Consider the following 20263-nt stretch of genomic DNA (forward strand, 5'->3'; position numbering starts at 1 on the left):
GATCAGTGCAAATATTTCCATGAAATAATCAGGATGGATTAACTTTTCTTTTGGAAGGTTTTGTGCAGGTCTGTCAAACAGCTCCAAAGTTATTAGCAAATCATATAACACTCTTCCTATGAAAACTTTGACCTAACTAAAACTACACAGCCACGAATTATTTACACCTGCTGGAAATCCTTTCAAGTACAAACCGAGGCCTACATATGATAAGGTATAAAAACAGAGGTGTGACCACTCTGACTATTGGAGCACTGGTATACAGCCATGGATTTAAAGAAACTACTGAAGTTCTGCACCTGGGTCAAGGGAAGTGGTTACAAATCGTTGATTAATGGCAACCTGCAGTACTCTTGGCCCAACCTCAGGTCCTCCAAGACGTTTCATTGACAAATGTGCACATTGCCATGGGGAAGTCCACATTTGTTGCAATTAAATAGTATAAACCACTGCATTGCCACTAGCTACCTCCTAAACATATATTCTGATGACCAATCTGAAATGAAATATAAAGTAGTTTTATGCAGTTCGCTATTCATAAACCATATTCCAAATCTTTATATTGTAGTTTTCATTCATAATCAATCGTAAAAGTAATATTGAATCTTTGATTCCACACTTAAAATTGAACAAAATGGGCATCAACAAGTACATCGATTTTCAGCTATTCTAATGCAGGTAAAAAAAACAACCAGTGTCAGAAGAACAAAGTTTCTAAATATTTTTATTGTTTAAATGGGGGAAATTCTTTCATTTTAAATATTATACACCTTAAGGTTTTCGTTGGCGTATTCATGCCACATGCAAACCACTGCTAAGCATAGTACTCTTGTTTATTCTCGATTTTTCTAAGCCGACATGAGCGGAAACCCGCCTTGCACCAGGGCACACATTAGGAAAAGGCATGCTTATGCGACATCAATAAAAGACGTACTGAATCTGTGTGAAACCCAGTGCACATGCATTCAATAATGTACGGATGAAAAGTGGGGGCTGGTATTTATTAGGGTGTAGGCATACTTTGCTCATGGAAAGCACAATTCTAGTGCCTAATAGTCTGTGATGGATAGAACATATTTAGGGAACACAGCCCAACCATTAATGCTTTGGCTCTAAACTGTCATAACATTGAATTATAGCCTGACTTCAAAGCTGCTGTGTACAAGGTATAACGTCCTGCGGGAGTCCCAGCTATTTGCATTTTGTTTGCCAACTGGTTGCAAGCCAGGTAAAATGTAATCATCTGAGCGTCTCGGAGGAGAGGTGAGTTCTGGCTTACTCAGCAGCAGACGCTGTGGTTTCCTTAATCAGAAACAAAACTTGACTTGATTGTGAACGCACGCGGCTCGCGTGAGAAGACAATGGAAGAGCAGCCATCCTGCGAACACTTACCACAGCTTCTATCAACCCCGTTCATTGAGCAGCAAAGGAAGGCTGGGTTTTTCTAAGACACTATCATAGTTACATTAAAACTTCTAAAACGGTTGTTCCAAGACACATTTGTCTACCTGTATTTTTGTATTTGCTCCTTTTTTGTTATCCTGCCTGTGTTGGTGGAATTGATGCTTAAGTAATTTGATTTACTTGTCAAATGTCTTAACTCTACCTGCGTGGAAAGACATTAGAGATAAGCCAAGTCAAGCAGTTGTATAGTGTCTGCTCTGATGAAGTCATCCGCACTGTTCATCACTGCTCACCATGATGGACCACAGTGCCACTTGTTCAACTGGGTTTTCTCCTTTTCCCTTGCAGTTATCCCTTTCCCACCCTGTTCAGCAGCTGCAGTAAAGAGGACCTGGACATTAGCCTGGACAAGGGAGTGGGGATGTGTCTGTTCAACATGCCTGAGGTGCAGAAGTCCCTTGGAGGTCAGAAGTGTGGAAATGGATATGTTGAAGATGGGGAAGAATGCGACTGTGGGGAACTTGATGTAAGGACAACATTTATTTTATTACATTTATTTATCGAGTTTCCAAAAGAGTGAGCAATACTCTGGACAGCCATTATCAGCAAAGGCACATAGGGGAATGAGGCTCAGTAAACCTCAAAAATATAAGGCATTGGAGTTGGAAGCTGAGCGTCAATTCAGAGCCAAGCAAAGAAAGAGGCAAACAGGAAATCACAGTAGCAGTAGCAACATTTGTAAATTGTTGGGAAAGTTATGAAAGATACAATTATTCTTACCTGGGAAAGGGCAAATAATTAAGTAGTTAGCAAACGGGGGAATACAGGTGTGAGGAGATGACACTTTACATGACCTGGCAGGAAATGGCAAATTCACCAAACAGGTATGTTCAGTGCAGCGCTTTAAGGAGCAGCACCAGAGGATCACTGAGGGTAATTAGGCAGGATACTGCCAGAGGAAAAAATGTGAAATGCACAGAGGCAATCAGACTAACAGCTAGTCCAAGCAGACATCCAGACTAGGGCCCCTGTGGCTAAAAATTGCCTCAAAGTATCATGCAAGCTATCATTGAATATTACTAGGGTGTCAGAAAATCCAAGTATTTAGCTTTTGTTTGCAATGACCGAAAAGTGAGGAAAGACGTGATGATGCAAAACTAATTTACCAATTAATGCACCTTGAGAGTCATTGTTTGTCTATTGTAAAACTGGCATTTGTGAAATCTTCTACATTTAACATTAGCTGCTGACATTTTCTTTCTTCTCAAATCATAGTGCATAATAAGGATCACTGAAAATGTCATATACTGTACGCTGTGGTGGTCAGCACTGTTCACTGTTTGGGGCAAAAGACTAACATGGCTGAAAGTGATTTGTTTCCAAACCCATTTATATACAGTTTAATGAGAATGCCAACCTCAGTGACTGCAAAGTCATGCAAAATAGCCCGGTTTTTATACAAATATCCTTCTTTAAGAAGTAGTGTCATACAGTGCACCTATGCCGCTTTCTGCGCATAATTAATTATTTGCAAAGTCATCCTTTACTTTGAGGAGTGGTCTCATCTGCTGAAGGATTCTGGCCTTTAAGAATTAAGTGCGTTTAAGCCAGAGTGGATCTTAACTAGCTGTGTCTTAATTAAATATAATTGTAAGGCAGTAATACATTGGAGGGTGTTCCATTCATGACTTCAGAGTAATTTACGCAGGTCCAACCATTTACTAAGCATCCTGCTTGGTAGACTTGGTTACTTAGTTTATACATCACCCACTGGCTATCTGAGGGCTAGTAACTCTGACTGATTTTTGTCTACATTTTACTAATGTACTGTTGAAGGATCCAGTAATTACACTAGCGAGCTGAAACATAAATTGATGCTACAGGGGAGCTGTGGCATTGCTTTCATATACGTTAAGCATTTTAACATCTGTTGTGAACAATGCCATGACACATTGGTTCAAAATATGGTGTCTGTGAGTCAATATTTCTCTTATACCTGGGATGTATTTTTCATGTGATGTACTACAGTTGTTTTTAATTTCTCTACTTACTCGGAAAAATCTCGCCTTTAAACCTACAATTTTGTGTGCACACATTTTGATGCAACACATAAATGCAAATAATGCTTCATGCAAAGTTCTTCCTGCTTGTCCATATGTAGGACTGATAGATGGTTGATGTTCTCCAGCACCAAGATCATTCAAAAACATAGCTTCCCTATGGCTAAAAGTTTTATCTGTATTTCACCACTTACACCCTATGACTTCTATCCTGGAATCGATTTAAAAGGGCATTATTGAGGCAAAAAACGCTTACCAATACATATCAAGTTTAATATTTGCTTATGAGCTGGGTTATTGAATTGTGGAAATGTGATGGTTGAGATAAGGTCATTTGACCCTATGTGAGGACATCAATCCTAGAAGGATAGGCAGTGACGTAAGTGACTACCGAACCAGATCTCCTGCCACATCAGTTTGTAATCATGCACAAAGAGAAACAATATTAGAGGTTCCTGCAACATAATGTGGTTTTGAAAAGTTATGGCCAAGCCTCACACGGACCTTGACTTTTCTGAAGAATTTCGGTTTTCTGAGTCAATTTTTCTCAGAGACTTCAGTAAAGTACACCTCTATATATGCCACCTGTGATATCTAGAAAGAAAAAACAGATCTCGTACTGTGCTATAACACTGCTTCTGTATCAAAATTGACATTTTGTTTAATAGCCCTATAACTTTATGGATGCCATTTATACTACCTGAATTACACCCGAGAAAATCTGACTTTGACTCCTCAAAGAAACATTAAACCAGTTACGACAGATTGTTTTGCCTCTATGGGTGCACAGTCATGGCTCACTGACTGTGGCCTCCCTCTTCCTGTACCTAAGTGGCAGCTGCCTCGGAATGGGGGTAGTGGGGCGGGGGTAATGAATTGGTAATTGAATAAAAAAATCTTACCTTCGCCGCCGTACAGCCGCACGCCTCTCCTCCATCCTCTTCATCTGCTGCTAAGCACCCAGGCTCCAGTACTCTCCTAGCCAATCACGACGCTACATGAGCACATGATGGTTTGGCCCGCCCAAGAGGGCTGGCCAAACCATCATGCGCACTTAGAGGAGGGTAAACCACTCCTCACTCTCAATCACTCTGCTCTGGCATCACAGAGCCCAGCCCTGCCCTGACCTGACTCAGAGTCCCGCATAGAAACTAATATGATAATAACGTCCTGTTATTATCATTTTATTTTTATTTTTTGCACTGCTGAAATAGCAGTATGACGACACTGGTAAGCCTTAGCGGAGGAGCCGCCACTGCTGTACCTTAAGAATCAGAGTGCCTACTTGCCTCACCGCCAGGTTCTAACTGCACTGATGGCCTGATTCACAAAGGTAAACTTATACTTTTCTGTAACTTTACGTTTGTTTTGATATTCACAAACAACAAGTTAATAGTTCACAACTGTAGACACTCCGCAGTTGGTGCGGAGAACTCAGCACATCAAAAAATAGGCCTGAACTTGGCCTATCTTTTTATGTGCAGAGTTCTCCCACCGAACTGCAGTGTTTCACAGTCGCAAACTTACTATTAACTCGTAGTTTCTGAATACCCAAAAAATAGTAAACTTACACAAAAGTGTAAGTTTACTTCAGTGAATCAGGCCCAGAGTGTCTATTATGTCTGCTGTTACTCTGTGATCTTCCAAGAGACTCACAAGAATATATCACAAAGCAACTATTCACCTTCAGAAAACCATTTGTGCTCAGACATCTGTGGAGCAAAGGTGACAAACCACTGGCTCGTGACACTGGAAGCAGTCCCATTACCCCCAGGTCCCTCCGTCCTCGTCCCATTCCTCACAAGTGGAGATTACTATCTCCGCGACAGAAAAAAGAACAGGAGCATGCTGGGATACCTAACCCACTCCCTCCCGCCGGGAGTACATAAGCGGTACCAGCCCAGCATGCAGCCTGTTCTTTTTTTCTGTCTTCCGACAGAATGGGACGTGTTGCTGACTTACCTGTGTGTTTCTTCGATGAATGTCTCGTAGGGCTGCTGGGCTGTCCTCGACGTCCTGTTCCGCGTCCCCTGGCCTGCCGGGCTTGCTGAGAGTCGTGTTGATTGGCGCCCGGCCATTTGTGGCTGGGGCGCCGGATCTCCGGATTTCTTCCGGGTTACAGCGCGCGTCTTCCTACGGCTTGGCCAGGCTGGAAGACGCGCTGATGTGGCTGTTATGGGGGTCCAGGGGCTGCGCCGGGTGGTGCTCCTGGTCTCCCTGCCGGGATTGTTGGTGTGCTGCTCGCCTTCTTTCCTCCCTGTTGCCCCTGCTGTTCCTGATGTTGGTACAGGGGCGGACCTTGATGGGGGTCGGTGTCTGGCCGGTTGCTGCAGCACTCTTCCTCGCCCGGCGCTGGTGTCTTGGAAGGCGCCTGGGCTGGATCTTGGGGGCAGGGCGCTTTTGGTGTGCTCTTCCTGCCCCTGTGGTGAGTACCGCATAGCGGTTCCGCTTTTCTTCGCTACATGTTCCTCTGGCTCTGTGCTTAGCCTGCTGGGTCTGGCTGTGCGCGGTGGGCTGCTTCGGCGGTCTTGGCTGGGGGACCTGCTTGGCTGCTTCGGTGGTATTCTCACCTTGCTTGCTGCTGGCGCTTTCTACTCTGGGACCTGGCATCCTCTGGTCTCTCCGTCTGCTGGTTGATTCCTGTTGGGGATTGTCTGTGCTGGCTTGTGGCGCTCCCTGTTCCTGCTTGCTGGCGTTGCGTGGCTTTCTGGGCTGTGTCTCTGCCTTGCTTCCCAGTGCTGTGTGGGGGGGGCTTCCTCCTCCGGTTGTAGGTTCCCTGTCCTCCTTGTTTTCCGCTTGCTCGGCGCTTGTTGCTGGATGGCGTCTGGGCGGGGGGTTGTGGAACAGTCTCTGTTTGGTGGTGTTGGCCTGTCCCCCTGGTGGGTGCCGCATTTCTTTCTTCCCTGTGCTGCGCTCTTCTGCTGTACTGGACTGCGGCCTTGGCTCCCTGTTTTCCGCTGCTGGGGGTGTGCCGGGGCTTGCGGGTGCTGTGGCCGTCCGCCCGTTCCCCGGTGCACGCTTCTGCTCTCCTGGGCTTTTTCGTTTTTGGGTGGGGTTCGGCCTGGTTCGTTCCTATGGCCTGTGGGCTTCCGGGCTTCCGGCCTTCCTGCCCTGCGTGCTTCTGTTCCCCCTGGTTGGTGCCTGGTTGGATGTACGCCTTGGTTGCCTGTTGCCCGGCTTCTTCCGCCTACTGCCTGTCCGATCTGTTGGTTCCTGCCTGTTCTTGTGGATTTGGGCCTGGTGCGTGCCTATCTGGGTGCCTGCCTGCGGCTCCTGGTGCGGGGCGCTTCTTGCGTCCTTCCGGGGGTGTTGGTGTGGCCCGTGCTCGGGGTACCTTGTTTCTTCCTGCCCCCCTGTGCCTGGCCGGTGCTCTGGGCTTCACTGTGTGGGGTTTCCTGGACTTTGGCCTTTCCTCCCTGCTGGCGCCTGGTCTTGTCTTGGTGTTGCGGCTGGGCGCGCCGGTGCCCTTGCGTTCGCTCCTCTCCTGCCCTCCGGCGTGCCCTCCTGCCTGGGTTGGTGGGCTCCTTCCCCGGCGGGCTCCCTGTGGGTGAGGTTCGTGCTGGTTGTGGGTCGGGGAGATGGGCCTGAGGCCCCCCGGTATTCCCCTGTCTGCGGCCCCTCTGCTCTTGCGCTTGGCCCCTGCTTGTGTTTGGCTGGGCTGCTTCTTGCGTCCTGCGTCGGGGTCCTTGGTGCTTCCGGCCTCCCTGTTTCTTGGGATCCCGGGGGGGGGCTGTTGTGCCCTCCCTCTGTCCCGGTAGGTCTTGGCCTTGGTTGGCTGTTGGCTCCGGGGCTGTCCTGCGGGGGCCCCTGGTGGGCTTTGTGGCTGGTGTTGCTGCTTGCCTCTTACCTCTTGCCTGGTGCTGTGTTGTGTTGCGCTGGGTTGGCTGGTGGGGTTTGGTTTCCTGTTGTGGTTTCCTTTTCCCCTCGTGTCTCTTCTTTGTGGCTTGGGGTCATTTGCCTCTCGCTGCCGCTCCTTTTGCCTCCTGTGGTGGCTGGGTGTGGTGGGTCTTCCTTGGCTTCTGCCTGGGTGGATCCTTGGTTTCTTGGGTGCGCTGCTTCTGTTCCCCTCCCTGTTTGTGGGTTCGGGCTGCCCTGTGCCCTTCTTTTCCTGCTTGTGGGTGCCGCTCCCGGTGTCCTCCTCGCCGTGCCTTCTCTTGGGCTTGGCCGGTGGTTTTGTTGGTGGGGCTGCCGGTTGTGGTCTGGTGTCGGCCTCCCCTGGTGTGTGGGCCGCGTTGCTGCGTCCCCGCTCCCCTTTTTCGGCCTTGTGCTGTGGTTGGCTTTGCCTGGGCCCTGGGGCTGTGGTTTTCCCCCTGTGGGCCTGTCCTTGGGCTTGTGCGTTTCCCGCTCCTGTGCGGCCTGCTTTCGGCCTGTGGTGTCTCTGGCCGTTGCTCTTGCTGGTGGTTTGTTCTTCCCTTTTTGGGTATGTTCCCGCTCCCCCCCGGGGTTCGTGCGCCTTTGGTTTCTCCGGGCTCCTCTCCTTTGGTTTGGGGGTGCCTGGGGTGTTCCAGGGTGCTGCTGGGGCCTCCGCTCTGCCGCGTTTGCTCCCTTACGGTCCTTGTTTTTCGCCTTCCTTTGCGGGGTCCCTGCCTGGGTTCTTCCCTGGCCGCTCGTTCTCTGGTGCTTTTGGGCCTCTTTTTGGCCTCTTGCTGGCCGGTGGTTCTGGCCCTGTTGGTCTGGGTGCCGGGTTGGTCCTGTGTACTTTCCTGTGCTGCTCCTTTGCGCCTGGCTGGTGAGCTGTGACCTTTGTGTTGGTTGCCGGTTGTGGCTTGCCGGTCTCCCTCTCTGTTCCCCGGCTGCTTCTCCTCTCTTGGTGGCTTGGCTTGCTTTGGTGCCGGTCCCTGGACCCCTTCTTGGTTGGGGTTTTTGGGGTTGGGTCGATTGGACCTTTGCCTCTCCTTTCGGGTTCTGTTGCTCCGTTTTGGGGTCCTCCGGGCTGGCTGGCTTGTATGTTGTCCGGTTGGCTTCTTGGGTCTTCTGGGCTGCATGCATTGTTGGGCTGTTGGCCTCCTTGTTCACTTCCTGTTTTGCCCTTCTTGGGGTTCGCCTTGGATGGTTCCTTGGTGTCCTCCTGACCTGTGGGTCGGCTCTTGGTTGGTGGGGGTTCCTCCTTCCCGGTTCTGGGGTTTGTTTCCCCGGTTCTGTGTTCGGCCCTTGGTTGTTCTCTCCTGGCTGTTCGCTGGCCGTGTGTGGAGTCTGCTTTGGGTGGCGCTTGTTGCTCTCCCTGGCCTTGCTTGGGTGGGTTCCTGGGTTTGTGTCCCTGTGTCTCCTGCTTGTGGTTGCCTCGTTCCTGGCCTCTGGCTGGTTCCTGTGCCCGGGTTTTCTTCTCCCGGTGTGGCGGCCTTGGCTGCGGCCATCCGGTGTCTCTGCTGGGGTTGGCGGCTTGTCTTTCCTGCCTTTTGGCCTGGGCCTTCTGTGGGTTTGTGTGCCTCCGGTTCCTTTTGCCGCGGTTGTCGGCTGTTGGTCGGTGGGAGGGGGGGGGGGGGGTTGGGGCCTTGTCTGGATGCCTTGGCCACTTTCTTCCTGGTTGTTTCTCTGGGTCGGTGCCTGTTTTCTTGTATGGTTCCTTCCTCTTCGGTCTTTGCGGCTCTGCGGGTGGCTTCCCCTGGTGTGTGGGGGTTGGTCCTGTGGTTGGTTGCGTTCGGTGTCTCTTCGTTCTCCTCTTCCTTCCAGTCGCCTCTTGGTGTGGTATTTTGTGGGTTGGTCCGGCTGTGGGTCGCCTTCTTCCCTGTTCTGGGGGGTTCGCTCTCTGTCTTGCCCTGCTGTATTCCTTCTGGGCCTTTGGCCTGTCTCCCTGTGCAGCCTGCTCTCATGCGCTCTTGAGCGTTGGGCCGGGATGTGCTGTTTTGTCCCTGTTGGGGCGGCTGCTTGGTGGTGCCTGGGGCTGTGGGCTTCTCCCTTGGTGGTTTTTCTCCCGGGTTGTTTGCCCTTCCTGGCTGGGTTGCTCCATTGGGGCGCTTCGGCTTCTCCGGGGCTCCCTTTCCCTGGTGGTTCGGGGGGTGGTTTCTCTTTCTGCCCCTCTGGGGGTTCCCTTGGGTCTTGCTTCTGGGTGCGGGGCCTCCTTCGGGCTTGCCTGGGGGGTCTTGTGTCCTTTCTTGCTCGTCCCCTGCTTGTTTTGGGGTCTCGGCTCTGTCGGCTTGGTTGGGGGCGTGGCTGGTTGTGTGCTCCTGCCTGCGTTTTTTTGTGGGCTCCCTTCTGCTTCTGTTGGGTGCCGTTTTTCTCGGTCTGGTGTCCCTGGCTTTGGTGGGGTTCCGGAAGGCCGGGTTCTCTGCTTTGGTATTCTCCACTTGTGAGGAATGGGTCGAGGACGGAGGGACCTGGGGGTAATGTCCTATTACTTACCGGTAATCTTCATTACTCCTGGTCCCGTAGTCCTCGTCCCATTCCTTACTTCCCTCCCTCCCTCCCTGGCGGCCGGCCTTCCGGTTGTTGGCTTGGTATTTTCAGGCTGCATGCTGGGCTGGTACCGCTTATGTACTCCCGGTGGGAGGGAGTGGGTTAGGTAACCCAGCATGCTCCTGTTCTTTTTTCTGTCGCGGAGATAGTAATCTCCACTTGTGAGGAATGGGACGAGGACTACGGGACCAGGAGTAATGAAGATTACCGGTAAGTAATAGGACATGAGCCGAGACTCTGCAGAGCCGGAAGCAGTCAGTCCTATTTATAAACAGTCTTTGATTTCCCGTTTATTATCACTTCAACACAGAATGTGGAACTGACCCAGCAATCTTGATAGCTTCTCCTCAGATTTAAATATACTGATTACAGTTAAGACCTGTGTAAAAACCAAGAGACAAAGACTAATCAGTTTTTTCAGAAGACACTGAAGTGGAATGGAGCTATTTCCATGTTTTTCAATTTTATTAATTTCCAAATATAATTCAATCTAACCTTTCACAACTAATAAAAAAAGCGAAGCACTGGAAAAAATAACGTAAAATTGTTTTGCTTCTACGAAAATAGGTAGGACACTTCTGCAGCCTGTTCATAATAGTATCCGAGGAGGACTACATCTAGTTTCTGGAAATGTATGCAAAATATTTGACCTTATCCTTGCGAAACTAGAGGTCAACATGGTCATGCTAAACATAAACACTATTATCTTCTGTTGCAAGTGAGTTGTAGCCCTAAATGCGATGAGGTAAAAACGTCTAATTTCCATATATTAATTGATTATGTGACTCCTATTTTATACTTGAAGGATGTGGGTAATTGTAATTCAGAATAGGTAAATGAACATGCGTTTGTATCTAGCTAGTGTTCATATTGCAGAAGTGAAAAAGGCTATTAAGGTATGTTTGATCAAACTAAATAACACACAATGAGGATAAAATCAAAATGTGTAGTCCATTACAAACAACTGCAAAAAGAGCAATATGTAGCTGCAGGGAGAAGACGAGTGTAATGAGAGAATCGTGTGCACGGAAATGTATATGTTACTCGTCAACTCTTGCCCTCTAGAGTTAAGCAAATGTCAATGTGTTCTAATTAAAACTTTGAAACCTTTAGATGCACGAACCGCTCTGAATCTTTCACTGTGAGAAGCACTTAAAGTGCAAGGGCGAATGACTCTCGTTGTGCGCCAGTGGAGGGCTAGCATGAGAGTTTGACAAGGTGTGGAAATAAATTATTTAATGCCACAGAGTTTCAATGTACTGTCCTCTCTCTATTTCCTGAGACTCTTCATCTGGATCTCCAGAGGATGTATTTACCAATGCAAATACTCTAAATTATAGACACATTACTTTAAACCATCTCATCTGCAATTCATTGGCATGGTTTAGCGTTCATTTGCTCTCTCTGGACTCTGAGTAATCATTTGGTGGGGTCTTACTGAGAGATTTAAAATAAGTCATCCAGATGCCCTCTTAGAAGTCATTGGTCTGTCCACAGGTGCCAGACATTGAAGAGGCTGCTCATAAACCAATCGAGGAGCTAAATAACCCATTCTGTTTTATAAGATGGCCTGCGGTGTGAAGAAAAGATGAGCAATTTCAGGCTCATCCACCCTAGAATGGCTTATGTGAAGAAAACCAGAAGAAATAGGTACTGGAAGTAATTTCACACAGCCAGGCTAACATTAAGAGGGGACATCTAGTCCATACCATCCTGAACTCAATGGACCTGTACCATAGAAGGTGTCTCCATGTTCAATGGTGCTACACGGGCAGAACAGTGTTAGACCCGGCCTCGTGGCATGGCCATCCTTGTCCCCGCACCACATAACCTGACCCATGCACCTCATGCAGCTCCCGAGCACACGGCCTAGCCAATCCTTCCCACCAGAACACACACACACCCGACCCTGACGTCCCCGTCCGTGGCCTTCCTCCTTTCGGCCACACCGGGCCCGCGTGCCCACTTCATGCACCATGATGGCCGCCCGGCCCCAGCGCGACCCTGGCCTAGAGGCGCCACTCCAGCTGGAGGACATCGCGCTCCCATTGGGATGAGAGAGGGAGGAGCAGTTTCCATCGCACCTCTGAGCTCCCCTGGGAAGGTGGGTTTCGATCGGCCCTCCGGCCTCCCCGAGGGCTGGCTCCACGCCTGCTGGGTGTCTGGGACTCCTCCTGACCCGGCCCTGAAAGGATCAAAAGACAATGGCAGGAAACCCCGACAAGCGACCCCCAGGTGACAAGACCCCTGCCTGCACAGACTCCGGACATCAAAGAGGAGTCGACCTATAACAAGGGGTGCTCTGGGACTATCCGGCAGATTCGCCTTTGGAAACACCTGAGCCCTGCTGAGTGACTCGCGGCTCCCTGAAGATCGTAAGACCTCCGAACTTGTGCTTGAGCCCTGCTGAGTGACTCGCAGCTCCCTGAAGATCGTAAGACCTCCGAACTTGTGCTTGAACCCTGCTGAGTGACTCGCGGCTCCCTGAAGATCGTAAGACCTCCGAACTTGTGCTTGAGCCCTTCTGAGTGACTCGCGGCTCCCCGAAAGATCGTAAGACCTCCGAACTTGTGCTTGTGCCCTGCTGAGTGACTCGCGGCTCCCACAGACTCTCCTGGTCCCGCCGGACCCCGACGACGAGAAGCGTATCCCCCAGCTCGAGGATTGTGAGCTGTGCGCTGGGTACGCCCCTGCATTTGATCCATATCCCCAAAGACTGTCCCGCTACCTCTTACCCCCCCCGAGACTCTGTGAGCCCGTGCTCTACTTGTATATATTTGCCTTGCTGATCATAAAGATCCTACGACTCCGATTTGATAAAGATTTGTTCTTAAGAACTCACGGTGTGGCGTCTCTTTGTCGTGTGGTGCCGAGTGTATGATCCTAGATACGAGATTCCTCCCCTGAGGAGTCTCCCGCCAGTGCCCGGCTACGATACCTCGAGGGTTGGTCTCAGGATAGTCAGGGCCCCCCTCCGGGCTCCTCTGAGGTCGCCTTCTAACATTGGTGGCAAGCGACGGGATTCGGGCCCATAATCTAGAGATCGTACCGTGAACGGCTGACGCACTACCGACAAAGATGGCAGAAGGAAACGCCATGATTCTCACAGAAAACGACACCAGTACCGTGTTCCAGGCGGAACAACTGGAAGAGTACACGCACAGAGAACTGAAGCAATTCTGCAAAGAACTAAAAATCGCTACCACTGGTCTCAACACCAAAGAAGATATGCAGAAGGCACTGAAAGCTTGGGTGGATTCTGGAGCCCCCCGCCCAGAAGGAGCGGTGGAGCCCCACGACGAAGCTGGACCCTCCCAAGGAGAACGCAGCAGCAACCAGGTGCGAAGCTTCGTACCAGACGGGGGGCTATCCCCGGAGGAACTCGCAGACAGAGAGAGAAGTCGCCATCACGAACTCGAATTGGCCAAACTTAAAATCGAGAGCGAGTTGAAATTAGCCGAGAAAAAGCTAGCAGTGGAACAGATGCGAGTACAAGGAGAACTAGAAGAGAAGAAACTCCAACGGGAACACGAAGGAAGGAGACTTCAACTGGAGCACGAACGCAGCTTGAAGGAAATCGAGCTAAAAGCAAAAAGCGAAGAAGCGCGGCCCCCGGGAAACCGAGAGGCGGCCTCCCCGGCGGAGCAGAAGGTCCGGTCAAAGAATATTACAAAAACGATGACATCCAACAGTGGTTCAGGGCATACGAGGTCGCCATGACCTCCCACCGGGTCCCGCAGAAGGATTGGGGGGCCGGGTTGTGGGGACGATTTCTGAGCGAAGGGAGAGACACCCTACTCGACCTACCAACCTCCATGCAGACCTCCTACAACCACATGAAAGAGGCCCTCCTCACAAGGTACGGCCTCACCCCGGAGATGTACCGCCAGCGGTTCCGGGACTGCAGGAAGATCCCGGGCACCACCTGGGTGGAGTATGTAAACTTCTTCAGCCGTGCATTCGATGGGTGGATCAAGGGCAGCAAGGTAACCACCCTAGAAGAACTAACCGACCTCATGTTGTGGGAACACCTGGCTGCGAACTGCTTTGTGGAACTACGCCAGCATCTGCTCGACAGCAAGCTCACGGATCCGAGAAAGCTTGCTGTCGAGGCTGATCGCTGGACCAACACCCGGGTCTCCCGGGGCCCCGTAGGAGAGTACCCCCGAGCCAGTCAGGGACCACCCCGCCAGAGGGGGGGGGGGGGGAACCAGGGAGGGCAGAGAGAGTCCCAGTCCAGTCCCCCGAAAACCCAACCTCCGTCTTTCCCGGCGCCCCCACCAGCTGTATCCGGCCCACCCGTGAGACGGGGGCACCGGGTGACCATCACTTGTTTCCGTTGTCAGAAGCCCGGGCATTACGCCAACGACCCTGAATGCCCCATGGCCCCACACATCACCCCGACAGCACCCCCGCTAGACAGATAGCCAATGTAGCACTGGGGGAGGAGGTTGAGGAGACCGTAGAGTGGGAACCTGCCGCCATGGCCCTAGTATCATTAGGAGATAGAGAAATGGTCCCTGGAAGCCTCCTGCCCTCCAACACGAAGAAATATGGGCAGCTCGTAACGATCAATGGCCACCAAGTAGAGGCCCTTCGTGACACCGGGGCCAGCATCACCGGTGTCCTCAGTCATTTAGTCAACGAAGACCAGGTCCTCCCCAACGTCTTTTGCCCGGTAATTTCCGCTGACAATACGGAAAGTCTGTGTAAGGTAGCCCTGGTGCCTTTTGAATGGGGAGGGGTGGTCGGTAAACTGAAAGTCGCAGTGAGAACCTCCCAGCCAGTCGACTGTCCCCTGGGGAACGACCTGGAAAGTTCCCCCTGGAAACAGGTCGAGCGCAAGACCCACCTAGGGATGATGGGTCTCCCTGAGTGGGTGTGCGCCACCACCCGATGTATGGCAGCCCGACTGACCCCCCTTGGGGAAGTCGAAGACGCCCCGACCACAGAAGACAGGATGGTCCCCGCCGAGGGTCCCCACATCCCCCCACAAGGAGGGTCGGTCGCCAGCGACGAACCCCCACCTTCCGACTCCGCACAGGTCACCGAGTTAGGCGATCTGCCCGAGTTGGCCCAGTGGCGCCACGAGGGGGGCCCCTCCCGAGAGGAGTTCTGCCGGGAGCAAGCTACCTGTCCTTCCCTGGTCGGGCCCCCGGCAACAAGCAGAGGCCCACGCCGCGGGCGACCAAACTGGAACGCACCGGGTGTATTGGGAGAATGACCTTTTGTACAGCGAGCAGAAGTCGGTGGAGCTAGGATCCGCCTGGGTGCTGGTGGTACCCCTACGCTTCCGAGACCTCCTCCTGGGCTTGGCCCACGACGTCCCCCTCGCAGACCACCTGGGCCAGGACAAAACCTACAGTCGCCTCGTGACTCACTTCTACTGGCCCAGAATGAAAGCGGATGTAGAAGCCCACTGCAAGTCCTGTCCCACGTGCCAGGCTAGTGGGAAGAGCGGAGGAAAGCGCAAGGCTCCCCTTCAACTCTTCCCTGTCGTCAGTACCCCTTTTGAACGGGTCGGGATCGACATCGTGGGGCCCCTGGACCCCCCAACCTCCAAAGGTCACCGCTTTATCCTCGTCCTGGTGGATCATGCCACCCGATACCCTGAGGCCATACCCCTGCGCACCGTCACAGCCCCGTGGTGGGCCGGGCGTTGATGGGAATCTTTTCCCGTATGGGTTTTCCCCGCGAGGTCGTGAGCGATCGCGGTACGAACTTCATCTCCAAATACATGACGTCCCTGTGGCAACAATGTGGAGTGTCCTATAAGTTCACCACCCCGTACCACCCCCAAGGAAATGGCCTGGTAGAGCGGTTTAACCGGACTCTGAAGGGGATGATCGCGGGCCTGGAAGAGCCCCTCCGGCGTAAGTGGGACGTCCTGCTCCCCTGCCTCCTGTTCGCCTACCGGGAAGTCCCCCAGAAATCCTTGGGGTTCAGCCCCTTTGAGTTACTCTATGGGCACCCCGTCCAGGGGCCCCTCAGCCTGGTCAAGGAAGGGTGGGAGGCGGCGCCCCGAGGCCCCCCCGAGATGTGTTCCGATACGTCCTGACCCTCCGAAACCAGACTAGGAAGTTCCGAGAGCTGGCCGAGGCCAACCTGGAGGCGAGCCAGGAAGAGATGAAGCGCTGGTACTACCAGAATGCCACCCTGGTCGAGTTCCAGCCGGGCCAGCAGGTATGGGACATGGCCCCCGTGAAACCTTGCGCCCTCCAGGATAAATGGACCGGGCCCTTCAAAGTGATTGAGCGGAAGAGCCAGGTCACGTACTTGGTGGACGTCCAGTCACCACGGGACCCCCTCCGGGTCCTTCACGTGAACCGCCTCAAACCTCACTTTGTGCGGACGGAACTGAGCCTCCTGCTGGCCACCGATGACGGGGCCGAAGAGGAGTCGGATCCCCTCCCTGATCTCCTGTGTACCAAAGAGAAGGATGGCTCCGTGAAGGGAGTGAACCTCTCCCCAGCCCTCACTTCCCAGCAACGTGAGGATTGCCGCCAGCTCCTAGGGCAGTTTTCCGACCTATTCTCTCTGGTCCCCCAAGTCACCGACTGGTGTGTCCATGACGTGGACACCGGAGACAGCCCACCGGTGAAACACCGAGCCTACCGAGTCCCTGATCGGGTCCGGTCCTGCATTCAAGCCGAGGTCTCGAAGATGTTGACCTTGGGAGTGATCGAACCCTCAGACAGTCCCTGGGCCAGCCCCGTGGTCCTGGTCCCGAAAGCAGCTGCCCCCGGTGTCGCCCCAGAACTCCGCTTCTGCGTGGACTACCGGGGACTCAATGAAGTCACCGGAGCCGATGCCCACCCCATTCCCCGAGCCGACGAGCTCATTGACCGACTCGGGGCTGCTCGGTTCCGCAGCACATTCGATCTCACCTGCTGCTATTGGCAAATTGCGCTCACAGAAGGAGCCAAGGAGCGGTCCGCCTTCTCCACCCCGGATGGGCACTATCGCTTTCGCGTGATGCCCTTCGGGATGAAAAATGTCCCGGCCACCTTCCAGCGACTGGTAAATAGAGTCCTGGCCGGGCTGGAAAAGTTCAGCGCTGCCTATCTAGACGATATCGCAGTTTTCAGTTCCGAATGCGGTGAGCACCTCCAGCACCTCCGGAGGGTGCTAACCGCCCTGCACCAGGCAGGCCTCACCGTGAAAGCCAGCAAGTGCCAGATTGGGCAAGGTTCGGTAGTCTACCCGGGGCACCAGGTCGGAAGCGGCCAGGTCGCCCCTCTACAGCCCAAGATCGACGCCATCCTAGCCTGGGAACCACCCACTAGCCAAACGGAGGTCCGAGCCTTTCTGGGCCTCACGGGCTACTACCGGAGATTCATCCGGGGGTACGGCAGCCTGGTCGGTCCCCTCACAGAACTCACGTCCAAGAAACAACCCAAGAAAGTGCAGTGGACCTCTGCCTGCCAAGAGGCGTTCGATGCCCTGAAAGCGGCCATGTGCACTGCCCCCATCCTCCAGGCCCCCGACTACTCCAAGGAGTTTGTGGTACAAACGGACGCCTCCGAGCATGGAATTGGGGCCGTCCTGTCCCAGGTGAATGACCAAGGCCTAGACCAGCCCGTAGCCTTCCTCAGCCGAAGGCTGTTGCCCAGAGAACAGAGATGGAGCACCATCGAGCGCGAGGCGTTCGCCGTAGTCTGGGCCCTCAAGAAGTTACGCCCCTATCTGTTCGGCACCCATTTCAAAGTCCAAACCGACCATCGCCCCTTGCGATGGCTCATGCAGATGTGAGGAGAAAACCCCAAACTACTGCGGTGGTCAATCTCCCTCCAGGGGATGGATTTCACCGTGGAACATCGCCCTGGTACTGACCACGCCAACGCCGATGGCCTCTCCCGGTTCTTCCGCCTCAGCGAAGAGAACCCCCAAGAAGATGGGTAGTTCTCTCCGGCTTTCAGCTGGGGGGGACGCGTGTTAGACCCGGCCTCGTGGCATGGCCATCCTTGTCCCCGCACCACATAACCTGACCCATGCACCTCATGCAGCTCCCAAGCACACGTCTAGCCGATCCTTCCCACCAGAACACACACACACCCGACCCGGACTTCCCCATCCGTGGCCTTCCTCCTTTCGGCCACACCGGGCCCGCGTGCCCACTTCATGCACCATGATGGCCGCCCGGCCCCAGCGCGACCCTGGCCTAGAGGCGCCACTCCGGCTGGAGGACATCGCGCTCCCATTGGGATGAGAGAGGGAGGAGCAGTTTCCATCGCACCTCTGAGCTCCCCTGGGAAGGTGGGTTTCGATCGGCCCTCCGGCCTCCCCGAGGGCTGGCTCCACGCCTGCTGGGTGTCTGGGACTCCTCCCGACCTGGCCCTGAAAGGATCAAAAGACAATGGCAGGAAACCCCGACAAGCGACCCCCAGGTGACAAGACCCCTGCCTCCACAGACTCCGGACATCAAAGAGGAGTCGACCTATAACAAGGGGTGCTCTGGGACTATCCGGCAGATTCGCCTTTGGAAACACCTGAGCCCTGCTGAGTGACTCGCGGCTCCCTGAAGATCGTAAGACCTCCGAACTTGTGCTTGAGCCCTGCTGAGTGACTCGCGGCTCCCTGAAGATCTTAAGACCTCCGAACTTGTGCTTGAGCCCTGAGTGACTCGCGGCTCCCTGAAGATCGTAAGACCTCCGAACTTGTGCTTGAGCCCTGCTAAGTGACTCGCGGCTCCCTGAAGATCGTAAGACCTCCGAACTTGTGCTTGCGCCCTGCTGAGTGACTCGCGGCTCCCACAGACTCTCCTGGTCCCGCCGGACCCCGACGACAACAAGCGTATCCCCCAGCTCGAGGATTGTGAGCTGTGCGCCTGGTACGCCCCTGCATTTGATCCATATCCCCAAAGACTGTCCCGCTACCTCCTACCCCCCCCCGAGACTCTGTGAGCCCGTGCTCTACTTGTATATATTTGCCTTGCTGATCATAGAGATCCTACGACTCCGATTTGATAAAGATTTGTTCTTAAGAACTCACGGTGTGGCGTCTCTTTGTCGTGTGGTGCCGAGTGTACGATCCTAGATACGAGATTCCTCCCCTGAGGAGTCTCCCGCCAGTGCCCGGCTATGATACCTCGAGGGCTGGTCTCAGGATAGTCAGGGCCCCCCTCCGGGCTCCTCTGAGGTCGCCTTCTAACAAACAGCATTCTTTAAAGAGACAAGCCAGGGAACTGTAAATGATGTCTGAACACTAAGGCACCAGCTACTGTGGTATTATGTAAGTATTTATACTGGAGCACAGGCTCTTGATTGTGACCCCAGACTGACACATTTAAGGTGAAGTGGCTAAATTGCAACTGAAAGGCCATGAATTGCATCTAAGAAGTAAAGGTAGAGGAGGAGCCTAGCGCGCAACCAAGATGGCCGCGTAGGCACCGGGCTCCCGCGGGCCTCCACAACTTCCCACGTCTATCCTGAATTTATCCTGATTCTATCGACGGGCTTCTACGGGCGAACCTACGTGGAGGTGGTACTTGTTGTCCAAATCTGAATCGGACATCGGGAACCGGAATAGCGTCGATTCCAAGTTGGCGGCCTACTCAGGACCTTGCCCCGGACTCGAGTTGGCATGGTGCCCGGGCAGAAAGTGAACAACAACGGCATGCGGGACTTGGACCGGTGTGCACCCACTACTTTCACTTTCGGTTTCGGGTCTCCTCGCTGAAACTGAGGGGCCCTGGATTGTCAGCACAGGTTTATAGTGGGACGACTGAGTATCCTGCCTGCTCTTGGCCATTAGCCTGGACTACCTTTCGGGATCACCGTAGCAAAAATCCAAGACGACTAGGCGGGGAGCTCATACTCAAGCTAACAGCATGGATCGCTAAACCCAGTCGAGAGGTTCCCCTGGTGGCCCTCATAAGTCACCGGAGAGACGCAAGGATGGCCCGGGATCGTCGACGGAGTTAACATTGCAGGACGTCATGGGTGCCATCGATGAGATGAAAGTGGCGGTCGGTCAGCAATTCGACACATTGGCCCATAAATTGGACGCTGTCTTGATCGACGTTAAACTAGTCAGAGCGGACCTTTCACAAACAAATGAAAAGGTCAAATCCTTGGGCCTGACGACGTCGAGTCTGGTAACAGACGTTTCTGACCTGCAAGCGGAGGTCCGTAATCTGCGGGCGTCCACTGCTTTGTCAGTCCGTCGACTGGAGGATTTTGAAAGTAGGGCTCGGCGGAATAATGTGCGCATAATCGGGGTACCGGAGAACTCGGAGGCCCCTGCGGCTGACCTCTTCGTGGAAGACCTTGTGATCAACCATCTCGCACCCAAAGGCTTGAGTAAATTCTTTGCGGTTGAGCGGGCCCATAGAGTTCCGGGTGGTAAGCCCAAACCGGGCGCTCCCCCACGGCCCATCATCGCCAGAATTTTTCATTTCAGGGACA

At 53.2% G+C, this 20263-nt stretch overlaps 1 protein-coding gene across 1 annotated transcript in view; it reads left to right on the forward strand.

The window, feature by feature from the left end:
• ADAM12 (ADAM metallopeptidase domain 12) overlaps positions 1 to 20263 on the forward strand; it is a 2563649-nt gene that overhangs the window by 1934588 nt on the left and 608798 nt on the right. Inside the window, exon 12 of the mRNA XM_085606237.1 lies at positions 1753 to 1930. Coding sequence (XP_085462363.1) covers positions 1753 to 1930 — 178 coding nt within the window. The remainder of the gene's footprint in view (positions 1 to 1752; positions 1931 to 20263) is intronic.

This window comes from Triturus cristatus, chromosome 1_2 (assembly GCF_964204655.1).
Source record: "Triturus cristatus chromosome 1_2, aTriCri1.1, whole genome shotgun sequence".
NCBI classification, from domain to species: Eukaryota; Metazoa; Chordata; class Amphibia; order Caudata; family Salamandridae; genus Triturus; species Triturus cristatus.